Here is a 13,971-nt window from a genome sequence, read left to right as displayed (position 1 = left end):
TGCGGATTCCTTACGTGTCGAGATGTGGCGCAGGTGTAAAGTTAATGCTGGGGCGGGCGATGATCTGGCGGCATGTCACATCCGCGTATAATAATACATGAAATCATATGCTGAAGTCAGAGAGCATTTCTAGAAGTGCTGTCGTCATCTGTATATGCATTCAAAGCTGAGTCTTCGTCATGATATCCATAGTCCAGTGTCGTATGGTTATGATGGTCCCGATGTCAGCAATGTGATATCTGAAGTTGTATGATCCCTGCCTACAATAACCGTCATATCCGGCTCAGTGATTTGCAACGGCCTTTCAAAATTTCTGTATACTCATGAGAAGGATTTTAATTAAATTACATTCATCATTCTGAGCGCTCTGGTGAGATTTGATAGAGGTCCGGTTATACACTTCCGGAGATAAATTGACGTTTGAGAGGTGGGCCATTTTCAACTTCAGCTATGCGCCGACCGGCGGGATCTTCTATTTCTTGGTGCGAATACTTGAAAATAGATTGCGGAGCATAATGCCAGTACCCGTGGGCTCAACTTCTGATGGTCAGTAGGTGGATCTGGTTTCCCAGCTCGTCCCTTACACAATCCCTCATTTTACAATCCACAGCTTCGGAGTCATACCGAAACATACCTTCAGGTATTTATTATTTAACCACTAGGTATTTCGGCATCATTTGCATGTTTTAGGTAGTGGCGACATAAATATTTCCGCACCTCCAGCTTGCTGTCTAGCATGCTGTGGTTCAACTCAAGAATTGGTAATATTACAACTAGAGGAATGCAGGTAAAGTAGTAGATACTAGAGGCAAGTAGAGATAATAACAGAAAGTAATTGATAGTAGCGGATACACACACACACACACACCAAAAAAAAAAAAAAAAAAAAAAAAAAAAAAAAAAAGGGCATCTACTACCATAGGTAGGTGGGTGTTTAGTATTTGTAGTAGCCAACACAAGGCTTTTTTGGGTATCCTCCTCCGACCGTCAACTACATGCAGTCACTGGGATGCTGAATGCCTCCTCCATATTCCAAACATATAGCAATCTGCGTGTGGTGCCTCTGATAGTTGAGTGTTTCTGGTTAACATTTTTTCTACCGGTTACAGGTAGCATAGTTCATACCGCCGCACGCTCTTTATAAAGCTATAGTCATGTCAGTATAAGAGAAAAACCAGCCAGTATAAATGTTATAATACCTTTATAAAATGGAGAGCCTCCTGGAATATTAATCAGCGATAAAGACCTAAAAGAAACGGCCAAAATTAACTTACTTCCTTCGTCTTGGGCTCGGGCTGGCATCCAAAATGTCAGTATATACAACTCAATGTAGTAGCACATTCTAAAATGACCAACTCCCCTGCGGGAGGGGGCTGTCGAAGTAGTGAGCATTGAGAACAGAGGCACTGATTTCGTGATTGTTGATAGCGTACTGGAGCAGGGCGGAGGTCCGCCTGCTTGGAATCCTGTGATCGGCTTAGTATAATGTTGTATACGTAGGAAGCGCGTTGAAGGAGAGAAATTGAGCATACATTCTTGCGTTTCTGGAAATACAAGTGTTGCCACTCTCAAGTACAATATGATGAGATGTTCTGAACTTTGTTGAAAGTCATGGAAACGTGGGGTAGGATCATCAAGCACTCACTATCTTACTACTGACCAATCTCTACTTGATCAGACTACCATACTTATCTACGGATTCCCACTTCAAATTATGGATACCTCAGGGACTCAAGAGGTGGAAAATGGTCGTTCTCCAAAATCTGCACATCACTAGAGTATACATGGGTGAAATTACTACCTCAACGTGATGAGGACTGCGAGATTACAACCGTAGCGAGTCAAGCTTGGAATCTACCTATTGCGTCTCTGCACTGGCTCTGGTCATTACTGAGACCAGGTTCCCAGGTGGCACCACGAGGAGGTTGTAGAATCCGAATTCGCCACTCGCGTACTCTTCTTTCTGTGGATAGCAAGAGTTGCCCTACGGTTAGTAGCAAACGGCGTAGTGTTTACGGGACAAGGTCGCCGGTCTGGTCTGGGCCAGCTTGATACTAGCATTGGAGTTTAGTTTCACAACACTGAAAGTGCATCGTATGCCGGATGGACTTGATATCGTCACACCGCCCATCTTTTAGAGGATGTCTGGCATCTTCGCAGATACTGCCATATCAGACTTCCAACTGATCCCTCTTTATAGAGTGGTTCCATGCCATGTGGCCATGTGCTCGGATGTCTCTGTCTCTACCGTCTTCTCTGGAAGATGAAGACATCGGCCAGTAGCTCGATTGTAGGACGTTTTGATAGTATCTTCAAGGCCCTTCATTGATGCCTCCGAGGTCGATTAGTTCGTCCCATCAGAAGTACCCCTGTATCTAAGAGCTTTTTTCTTGTCGTTGCGCGCCTGCTTTTTCGACTTTGGCTCTTGGGATGGCACCTCAGATGGCTCAGGACGCGGTAACTCCTCGTTGATTCAGGAAATACATGGATCAACCTCGTCTCCATAACTGTTGAAAACGTTTACCCAGGTCATGAATTGGCGACCAAATACCCGAGGGTAGGTTGAAAGCATTCTGGCAGGGCCTTTGCCAGGGTAGGTGGCCAGTAGAGCATAGAATTCCCAGAACATGACCTGACGCAGTAACTGCATCAACATTATTGTATCTATCCATGCAACCGGATTATTGGCCGTGGCTACCAGCAGCAGATGCACGAGCCGCGTCTGCTGCTGCTCGCTGCGCTTCTTTGTACCTCTCTTCTATGGCTTCTCTATGACCCTCCATCCAAAACGCCGTCTTTTCATACCGGGGCATGAGCGAAGCCTCGTTCCACTTCCCCCTCCCTGACCACTCCGGATATATCTTGTCGTCTACCCATTGAGAGTTTGGCCCGACTAGCGGCTCAGTCTCTCCTATCGACCGCCAAGCCTCAAGCATGTCTTCGTCCGGTTTCCAATTGGTTGCCGGATCAGGTCGAAGTCCAAACGCAGCGGCCTCTCTGGCCTCTAGCCCGATGACAAAATTAATGGCTGTCTCTAGAGTGACTTGAATAACACGTCCAGGTTCGATATGACAGATAATCTTGCCTGCGAGAGGCTCAAACGAAATAGGTGCGCTGAGTTCTTCTTCCATACCTGTTTGAGCTAAATAGACAGGAAGATCTCCAAGTGCCGTGGAGGGTTCTTTGTTGTATTTCTCATGAGAGACAATAATAACTAACGCTCGGAATAATGGTTGGAGGATGTAAGGATTTAGGTTTTTTGGACTGCTCCAGGAAATGCTGCACCAGTTTGGAGTCACGGCGCGCGTTTCAACTTCGATAATGCGCTGTGATTCAAATTTGGCAATAATAGCTTTGCTTAAGGCGATAATAGTATCCACAGTCGATAGAGAAACTTTTTTATTATCAGGCAGGTCCTGTGGGATCACGAACTTGCAGATAAAGTGCATAGAATCGATTTCGCTTCGATATGGGCGGAACCACCGTCGGTAAATATAATTGTGAAGTACAACGCGGAGTAGTAACCATCTTTTCCCTGGCAGAATATAGACCGGTACTGATTTATTACAGATATCGATCCAATGATATGTTGGGATATCAGACAGGCAGTTGGCAGCAGCATCGCGAACCGAGGGTTCATAGGAGGGAATATCAACAATAGTGTGAATCTTATATCGGTGGGATCCTTCCTGATCAGTACGAAAGAGCCAGAGCAATTTGTCCCGTGAGAATTCGCTAAGCAGATTTGCTTCGCGGCCTTGCCGGCCTTGGCCGTCGCGCAGAAGGCCATCACGGCCTCTGTACACATACGGTGCATACATCTTGTGATCGGCGTCTTCCATGACTGGAAATGGACGTGAAATGTTTAATCGAGGGGAGAAAAAGGCGAAATGGAAAGGAAAAGTGATGGGAACTAAAGATGGAATTGAATAGAAGTAGAGGTAAACGGTGAAATGAAAATGAAGAATTGTTTGAGGGATGAGTTGTTCACCTGTTTAAAGGTGGAGGCAACAAGTACGAACCTTATACTCCGCATCGATATCGAATCCAAAGTCAGATTAGCACTAGCAATAGATGTAGTTGTACTGGAGTGCCTCAATGTCACCTAAACATTGCAGAGGGGATCTGTGGCTAACCGATATTTGTTTTATGGAGGCTATTTATTATTTCCACAGAGCTTTATTCACTTGGCCAACTGCCTCTATAAGAATTTACGAAAGAGCGAAATCATCAATGATATATTCGGTTACAATAGTCACTCGTTCACACATCTGGGGCTTTAAGCCACATGTCCGTTTAGATAAGATTAGCCAAAGCTTTAAAAAGAATTCGATCCGATTCCTAGAAGTCACGTATCTTATTTAATCGTGAGATTTGCAAGCGTTGGAGAAAAGGAAATAAGCAGATATCGGAAGAGAAACTCAGTGCAGGGCTTTAACCAGGCCATTGTTTTATCACATCAGTAGATCTAATAGATACAAATAGTTCTGGTAGATGTAAATAGATCTAGTAGATGTAGATAGATCTAGTAAATGTAAATAGATCTAGTAGATAAAGCTATATATCTGGCCGTGGGTCTAAAAACTTTATTATAAGAATACGGTCCGACTTGCAGAAAACAATTGAGGATTCCACGATGACCGAAGTAAAGGATCGATATTCCACGGGCAACCACAGGAGAGGTCTCCCGCCCTTCGTAATCCACTCGTGATTCCTATCTAAGCCGTATCCTCTAGTGGCAACAGACCTCGAATCCTGACCCTGATCTTGGTCCCGATCTTGGTCCCGATCTTGGTCCCGGCCTTGGTCCCGGCCTTGGTCCCGGCCTTGGTGTTTATCCAGATCTATCATGCCGATGTCACTATAGATGTGGTTCGCCGCCGGGTCAAATGAAAGGCGGTGTATTATGCCAATTTCGAGTGTTTGGACGCACGTTTCTTCAGCCAAATCCCAGACTTTGACTATGCTGTCCGCGGATGCCGAGGCAACATATCGCCCGTCCGAAGAAAAGGCCACTGATAATATTTCGCTATGGCCCGCGAGTGTATGAGTGCATCTTTCTGTAGCGATATCCCAGATCGTAATCTTATTCTCAAAAGTACCCGATCCCAAGACCAGCTGTTGAGAATCCATAGAGAAGGCGAGTGAACTGACAAAACCTGTGTCATCAAGAATCCAGCTACACTTGCCCTTAGTCACGTTCCAAATCTCGACCTTTTTTTTTAAACCCAAAGCGATATACTTGCTGTTTGCCGAGGAGGCTATTGAGTAGACCGCTCCATCAGCCTTGAGTGTCTGAACACAAGCGCCTGTATCAACCTGCCAGACTTTAACCATCCCATCCCATGAGGCTGAGGCAATCTGACCGTGCTTAAGAAAGATGATGGACGTCACAAAGTCGCTATGACCCTCGAGTGTCTGGATACAGGTGCCTGTTTCCACATCCCAGACCTTGATTCTGTCATCCGTTAAGCCTGAAGCGACTTGTCGCCCATCTAACGACAAAGCCGTTGATTGAACAAGACGACTATTGCTGTCAAAGATTTTCTCGCTCGTGCCTATGGATAGGTCCCAAATCTTGATTGTTCCATCATGTGAACCTGACACAATCTGATCAGGGGATATAGTAGCTATCGACTTGATATAATCGGTGTGCCCTTGTAGTGTCTGAATACACGCGCCTGTAGCTACATCCCAGATATTGATCATGTCGTCTGATCCCGAAGCAACGTGACCAGGCGCCACAATAGCTAGTGACCAGATAGAATCGGTATGTCTTAGTGTCTGAACACACTCCCCTGTAGCTATATCCCAGACCTTGATGGTCTCATCATCCGACCCCGAGATAACTTGCTGGCTATTCAGGAAAGCCACCGAGCATATCCACGCAATATGGCCCTTTAGTGTCTGAACACATGTACCGGTACTTGAATCCCATATCTTGATGGTCGCATCGCCTGATCCTGTAGCGATATTGCCGTTTGCAAAGGTAGCTACTGATGTGATATATTCGTCATGTCCCCTGATTGTCATGATGCAAGCGCTTGTTAAAATATCCCAGATCTTGATTGTTTGATCGTGTGATACGGAGACGATCTGATTATCTGACAAGACGGCTACAGACTGAACTGCACCAGTGTGGCCTTCAAGCGACTCATCGCAATTGCCTGTTGCTGCATTCCAGATCTTGATAGTTTCATCAACTGACCCCGACGCAACTTGCTCACTGTTTGGCAAGAAAATTACTGAAGTTACCCAATCAGTGTGTCCTTCGAGGGTTTGGAGGCATACTCCTGTAACGGCGTCCCATATCTTGACGGTATTATCCTTCGATCCTGAAGCAATATGTTTGTGATCTGCTGAGAAGGCTACTGAAGTCACCCAAGCGGTATGGCCCTCTAGCGTCTGTAAACAAGGGCTCCAATTATCTTTGACTGCTGGCTCCTCCTGTATCCACGATGGGATTTCTCGATGGAAGGCTTGTCGTACTAGGCTCTTCATAGGGCTGAATACTAATGCAGATGAGTATGTCTGAAGGGGGGCGATTTCGATGGTCCTTCGATTATGGAGAATAAATCGATGTGCGTCTCGAAGGAGGCTAAGAAGCTCCCCAGTAGGGAATTGTATCTGGAGATATCAGCTACTTTTCGAACCAGATGCTAGTTTACATACTAACTGTGAGTATGGTCTCAAGCATTGCTATCGAGACGACGCCGGCTGACACGTGTTGTATGAGACTTAAAGCCTCAAACCAGTGAAGTAAATGCTTCCTGAGGAACGACGATACGATACCGTCGTCTCCAAGATCGTCCCTTCCGAGGGCGTTTTTATCCCTAATATGGTCGACCCAGTGTATACAGGAGTATCGAATGGGGGACAGAGGATCTGGACCTGCATGTGGCATGCTAATGTCATTTCCCGTGAGGTATGCAGGGTCTTTCAGGTCGTAAATGTTCTTCCTTAAAATCTTGTTCATGGCTCGTAGCGAACGAGAAAAGATGTTGTGGTGCGTGTCCTTCAGACTGAGAGGAAATAGGACATGGTCATTCTTAGAGAGATGGTCTTTAGCAGACTGGTGAATAAAGTAAACAATGTCTTCCCGGATGGTCAAAAATGACCCGCAGAGCGCCACAATCTCCCTTAGAAATTCGATGTCAGTCGAAAGTTTCAGGTCCTCTGGGATTTCGATGAGGCAACCGAGTTCCTGTAGCGTAATAGGACGATATACGCTCATCATGACGGCCAGTATTTGCTTGCAGAGACTGATATCGCTACTATCGATACTATCGCTACTATCGCTACTATCGTTTATGGTTGTCATCTGTTCTATCATGCGTTCGTATAGAGAATCGAGGCCTGGTGGAAAAGTGTTCAACATCTTAAGAACTTTCCATCGTGGATATCTTGTGAGATTCTGACAGACTAATGCCACCCAGAGAAATGTATCATTTGCATTGTTGAAGAGGTAGTCCCTGATTTCGCTGTAGGTCCTTTCATCGTAGCCCTTTAGATCTGATAACTGGTGAACCTTTTTCTCGATATAGAAGTTGACGGCGCTAGATATAGACTCTGCATTGAGCTCCAAACTCAGTTTAACTTTTTGTTCAGCGAGTCGTAGTCGCTCCTCTATCTTAGGCCAGTTTCGGCTGGACACAATCCACTTCACACCAGCATTGATGCCAGTGGCGTGCACGATTAGGTCCAATAATTTCTCAAAGTCGGATGCGCATTCATCGATAGCATCAATGATCAAATATGTGCTCTTTAACGTTGGATCCTGGAGAATAGCGGTAAATATATCTGACAAGGCGATCCAAGTATTTAGTCCCTCGAAGAGCTTCTTGCCAGCCTCGTCGTACTTCTTTCGTATATGAGAAATAAGTGATGGCTGCTGTTTCGCAAGCATAAAGATTAGGCCACGTAAGGCAGCAGAAGAGTTGTTGAGTTGTTGGTCGGTAGCCTGACAGAAAAAGTAGCATACACCATGACCCGAATGGCTTGATTGACTGCTGAGTTCGTTGATGATACCACAAAGTAACATAGTCTTGCCTTTGCCAGGATCCCCTTTAATCCAAAGCAATCGGCTGTCTTCTGAATCCAGCCATTGCTGGTATTCGAGATTGCCCAGAACCCAGGTATATGATTCCTGTAATAGACCGCCCTTGGTCTGCTCGATACGTTTTTTGTCATCGGAAGGATCGCTTAGGCGCAAATCCCTCATACATTGCTGGTCTTCCTTTGTTATCTGGGCAGTAGACTGTTCCTTCACATGAGTGACCAGCTGTTTAATATCGGAGGCCGTTTCTAGCCTCGCAAATGTTGCGAAATCGTCATGAAAGACACGCTCCGCGGCTTTGATAGCTTGTATATCGCCGTTCCAGTCATCGAGGCTAATTATATCGCGTAGCAATACAGAACCACGGTTGCGGTAGTATGAGCAGACGCTTTTTATCTCATATGTGAGGAGCGCTTTGTAAAGATTAATTATTTGGGCTTCCAGCTCGCCCCGGATGCCCGAAAGGCCATCATTGGCATTATCTTTTAAGGCAACACCAGATAATTCCCAGTACATGTTCATTCTCTTGATAACATATTCGATACCATCACGGTTGGCCTTTGTTGCCGCTATAGGGTTTTGCATCATCTATGTTATCAGTACACTTAGACTCAGTATGATATCTGTCTCTCTCAGGGCAGAATTACCTCAAGCGCCACGCATACACCGGTCCAGGCAAGGGCGGCTTGTGGGACAGCCTGAACAGCATTGGTGATGATATCCTTTGTTGAAATAGCGATGCCAATGACTTCTTTTACCTTTGCCTCTTTCGCCGTCTTGTTCAAGCCATCATAGATGAGCTGCCGCATCTGATTCCGCCTCGCGTAGGCATCATGCTGTGCAATTATATTCTGCTCTGATCCAGTTGCTTCATTAAGCTTATTAGATAGGATTTTTTCGTAAGCTTGTATTAATGCAGCGTCTTGTTTCTTCAAATCATCATATGCTCGATCCCAGAGGTGTTCAGCCAAGCTGGTGGGCGTGCTGGTAGGTACAGAGGACGTAGTAGTTATAACAGGTCCAGTATTCAAATCAGATCCAGTAGTTGCAGTAGATCTGGAGCTTTTTGGCTCATGAAGGCCATCAAGTTGGTTTATCCCTGCGGCCTGTATCTGTGAACTTGTACTTGTACTTGTAGATGCATTGTCGCTCCGGGAGAAAACGCTCTTAAACCGGCTGCGAAACCCCGGCTTGGAAGGCATAATAGGTAGGATCGGATGATTAGAGGCCTACTCGAATGCGAGGTCAACGTAATGGGTATGATGAATGGTGCTTCGATCTTGTTGCCTTCGGTGAGAGGCGGAGATGCGGACAGTTATGATGCGGCCAATAGCCGCAAACTGACAGCCATCTGAGATTGGGCTGAATAGAACAACCCCTGCAAGTTTCTTGGGTTGACGGATCAGTTGCACTCAGCCATTTTAGTAAATTATTGGCTGACGGCGACCGTGGACTCTGACAGATCTGCCTTGCTACATGTATTCAACAACTTTAAGTCTGCTATTTAGCACTCTGTGTCTCATATTCGTAGTGCCGATATAGGTAGAAACTGGAGAAATATTGCTATAGTAGTAGATTCTAGAGGAATATCGCTATAGTAGTTGATATTAGAAAAATGTAGCGATGGTAGTTGATGCTAGAGGAATATATCTTTAGTAGCGGATACTGGAGGATAGTGGCGGATACTAGAGGAGAGTAGGAATAGTAGCAGAAAGTACATATAGCGATAGCAACAGATGGTCAAGAAACTGGGCATCTACTGGCTAATACCAAGTAGTATTTTAGTAGGGAAAAACATGTGGTAGTACATAAAAGGGTTCAAGTTTCCTTTGTATCCTACTGCAACACTTGAACTACACGTAGTTGCTGTTGAATGGCTCCATGGATATACATCTTCCTCTTTCATCAATAACACTGCACATCCAAAGTACAGGCGTCAATGCCGCTACAGGTACCCGTTTAGTGCTAAAGCAAAACAACTGGACGCCTATCAACCTTAGCTAATCCCTGGCCCATGACATAATAAAGCAGACGCCCCACTGGCTTGCTCACCGCGGGGCAGTACTTTTTTTCTTCTTCGGCGCAAGCTGCTTATCCATATCGCATTATCGAGCAGCGCCAAATTAATATTTTTTGCAACCTTGAATCAATCCATCGACATCATCCATCCGCCAGTCCATGACTCTCCGGAGGTGACACTCAAGATGCCGTTGATAGACGATGGCTTCGAGGCCCTGCTGGAGCCTTTCTACAACGGCAAGAAGCTGACAGATCCCATCTCGACCAAGGAAGACAAGTTCCAGCTGCTGCCGGCATTCCTCAAGGTTAAAGGTAAGGACTCTCCCTCGCTCTACCAGTCATTCGTTATGACTCTGATCTGATGCTAACATTTCCAAGGCCTTGTGAAGCAGTACGCACAGCTCTTTCACCCTCATCCAACCCCTCACGACGGCGTTTGCTGCAGTCTACTAACTGTCGAGCCAGGCACATTGACTCATACAACTTCTTTGTCGAGACCGAGATCAAGGAAATCGTTCGCGCCAATCGCACCATCCGAAGCGATGTCGACAGCAACTTCTGGCTAGAGTATGTTTCAAAACAGCTTCCACCTGCCATTGTCATTTGCTAATTCAATCGTCCAGCTTCACCGATATCCGAGTCGACCAACCTCGCCGACTAGACTACACTGACTCCAAATCCCGAACTGAAGTCACGCCAATGGAATGCCGACTCCGTGACATGACATATGCCGCTCCCATATTTGTCGATATTGCATATATCCGAGACAAGCAGAAGATTGTCCGCAAAAATGTGCCGCTTGGACGGATGCCCGTCATGCTGAAGAGCTGCAAGTGCCGACTTAGCGGAGCGAACAATTCTCAGATGGAGCAGATGAACGAATGTCCCCTGGACCCTGGTGGCTACTTTATCGTCAATGGCACTGAAAAGGTCATTCTGATTCAGGAGCAGCTCAGCAAGAATCGTGTCATTGTCGAAGCCGACGAGAAGAACGGCGTCATTTCCGCCTCAGTAACCAGTTCCACCCACGAGCGAAAGTCGAAGACATACGTTACATTAAAAAAGGACAAAATCACCCTTACCCACAATATTCTGGTTGAAGGCATCCCCATCGTCATCATTCTGAAAGCTCTAGGAGGTCTTTCGGACTACGAGATTATGCAGCTTGTGGCGGGTTCGGATGGCCGATATCAGGATGAATTCCTCGTCAATTTTGACGAAGCTGCCAAGGCCGGTATCTTTACGCAGCACCAGGCCCTGGAATACATAGGGTCACGCGTCAAAATGGGCTCGAGGAAGGGCCAATTTGGAGCTCAGGCTCGCCGCAACAATGTCGAAGAAGGACTAGATGCTCTAGCCAATCTTATCATTGCGCATGTCCCCATCGATGGTCTCGATTTCTACCCCAAGGCCATATATGTGGCTATGATGACACGACGAGTTCTCATGGCCTCCCAGGATCCCAAGTTGGTCGATGATCGAGATTTCGTTGGAAACAAGCGTCTTGAGCTGGCTGGTCAGCTGCTCTCACTCCTCTTTGAGGATCTTTTCAAGAGATTTATGGGAGAAGTGAAGATGTCAATCGACAAGTTTCTTAAAAAGAATAATCGAGCTGTGCCCTTGGACGCTGTTCACATGATTAGCAATCATGCCAATAGCATTGGCTTGGGTATCAATCGGGCTATTCAGTCAGGAAACTGGAGCGTCAAGCGATTCAACATGAACAGAGCCGGCGTCACTCACGTTCTCAGTCGACTCAGTTACATCAGTGCTCTCGGTATGATGACAAGAATTAGTAGTCAGTTTGAGAAGACTCGAAAAGTGAGTGGGCCTCGAGCTCTTCAGCCTTCACAATGGGGTATGCTTTGCCCCTCCGATACGCCTGAAGGTGAGGCGTGCGGTCTGGTCAAGAACCTTGCTTTAATGACGCATATCACAACAAACGTGGATGAGGCACCTGTGATGCGGTGGATTTTCACCCTCGATGTTGGCGTTGAGCCGATTAGAAATTTTTCAGGTGCTGAGATGCACCGCGAAGGTTCCTACATCATTCACGTCAACGGTACACCATTTGCACTTACCAGGTACCCTAAGAGATTCACGCATAGATTCCGCACGATGCGTCGCCGCGGCTGGATCTCGCCTTTTGTCGGCATCCACACCAACTCACACTTCAATGCAATTCACATAGCCACCGATGAAGGCCGTATTTGCCGGCCGTACATCATTGTCAAGAACGGCAAGCAGAAGCTCAAGCCAGAACATCTTCGTCTTCTCCAGATGGGCAAAGTCACCTTTGACGACTTCCTGACAAAGGGTATCGTAGAATACCTGGATGTCAATGAGGAAAACGATGCTCTCATTACCATCTATGAAGATCAAGTAACAATGAGCACAACCCATCTGGAGATTGAGCCATTCACAATTCTCGGCGCTGTTGCAGGCCTGATCCCCTTCCCGCACCACAACCAGTCGCCTCGAAACACCTACCAATGTGCCATGGGTAAACAAGCCATTGGCGCCATTGCACACAACCAGTTTAACCGAATCGATACTCTCCTATACACACTAGTCTACCCTCAACGGCCCATGGTCATCACAAAGACTATTCAGCTTATCCACTATGACAAACTCCCTGCTGGCCAAAACGCCACCGTCGTTGTCATGTCATACTCTGGATATGATATTGAAGACGCTCTGGTCTTGAACAAGGCATCGATTGACCGAGGATTTGGGCGTTGTCAGGTTTTCCGTAAATATACGACTGAGCTTCAGAAATATCCGAACGGAAGGAGAGAGCGAATAGGCGACCCGCTCAATGAAATAGACAACGGCGTCATGCGACGAATCAAGAAACACGAAGCGTTGGATGATGATGGTCTAGCCATTGTTGGTCAGAGAATTCACTCAGGAGAGGCAATGGTCAAGAAGGAGACACCTCTCGATATGACAACAACGGGTATTGGTCTTGACCGTGGACCCAGCGAGTACCGCGACACCGCAGTTTCATACCGTATCGCTGATCCGGCTTACATCGACAAGGTCATGATCTCGCAGACAGAAAAGGATACGACAGTCATCAAGGTTCAGACGAGACAAACCCGTAGACCAGAACTTGGTGACAAGTTCTCTTCTCGTCACGGACAAAAGGGTGTCGTGGGCATCATTGTCGACCAAGAAGACATGCCATTCGCCGATAGCGGTTTGTGTCCTGATATTATCATGAACCCGCACGGTTTCCCCTCTCGAATGACAGTCGGCAAGCTGCTTGAATGCTTGACTGGCAAAGCATCCATTGTTCACGGCCGCAAAGAGTATGGGTTTGGCGACGCTTTCCGGTCTCACCCCGTTGAGCAAGTAAGCGAGGTCTTGGTTGATCACGGCTTCTCATGGGAAGGCAAGGACTACTTCACATCTGGTATCACCGGAGAGCCACTCGAGGCGTACATTTTCAACGGCCCAATCTATTACCAGCGTCTGAAGCACATGGTGCAGGATAAGATGCACTCTCGTGCCCGTGGTCCTAGAGCCATCTTGACTCGACAACCTACAGAAGGTCGATCGCGAGATGGTGGTCTACGTCTGGGAGAGATGGAACGTGATTGTCTGATTGCCTATGGCGCTTCTCAGCTTCTCTTGGAACGACTCATGCTGAGTTCCGATGGAGTCATGATTGACATTTGCCAGCAGTGCGGTCTTTTTGGATACCGGGGATACTGTGGCACGTGTAAGAGCACAAGAGAGGTGACGAAGATGCAGATGCCGTATGCTGCCAAGCTGCTGGTACAGGAATTGATCAGCATGAATGTCGGAGTACGGCTGCAGCTGGAGGACGAGTTCCCTCATCCTAGCTAGTTAGATACATAAAAAGAACTTTCGTACTCTTTCAGATAGAG

At 46.7% G+C, this 13,971-nt stretch overlaps 3 protein-coding genes across 3 annotated transcripts; 1 reads left to right on the top strand and 2 right to left on the bottom strand.

Annotated features, from left to right (window-relative positions):
• Positions 1-2,681: 2,681 nt before the first annotated feature.
• On the bottom strand, positions 2,682-3,842 carry T069G_08456 (uncharacterized protein; the record flags this gene model as incomplete). Its single annotated transcript, XM_056175666.1, has 1 exon — positions 2,682-3,842. One exon carries the CDS (start codon positions 3,840-3,842, stop codon positions 2,682-2,684), a length of 1,161 nt encoding a protein of 386 aa, XP_056026615.1.
• Positions 3,843-4,557: 715 nt separating this feature from the next.
• On the bottom strand, positions 4,558-8,865 carry T069G_08455 (WD domain, g-beta repeat domain-containing protein; the record flags this gene model as incomplete). The annotated part of the gene is made up of 3 exons (XM_056175665.1): positions 4,558-6,531; positions 6,677-8,644; positions 8,704-8,865. The coding sequence occupies 3 exons, from the start codon at positions 8,863-8,865 to the stop codon at positions 4,558-4,560; spliced, it is 4,104 nt and encodes a 1,367-aa protein (XP_056026614.1).
• A 1,395-nt stretch (positions 8,866-10,260) lies between these two features.
• Positions 10,261-13,930, top strand: T069G_08454 (RNA polymerase rpb2, domain 6 domain-containing protein; the record flags this gene model as incomplete). The annotated part of the gene is made up of 4 exons (XM_056175664.1): positions 10,261-10,387; positions 10,454-10,466; positions 10,541-10,642; positions 10,699-13,930. 4 exons carry the CDS (start codon positions 10,261-10,263, stop codon positions 13,928-13,930), a joined length of 3,474 nt encoding a protein of 1,157 aa, XP_056026613.1.
• Positions 13,931-13,971: the final 41 nt, after the last annotated feature.

This window comes from Trichoderma breve, chromosome 5 (genome assembly GCF_028502605.1).
Source record: "Trichoderma breve strain T069 chromosome 5, whole genome shotgun sequence".
NCBI lineage: Eukaryota > Fungi > Ascomycota > Sordariomycetes > Hypocreales > Hypocreaceae > Trichoderma > Trichoderma breve.
This window is presented reverse-complemented; position numbering and strand designations above follow the sequence as displayed.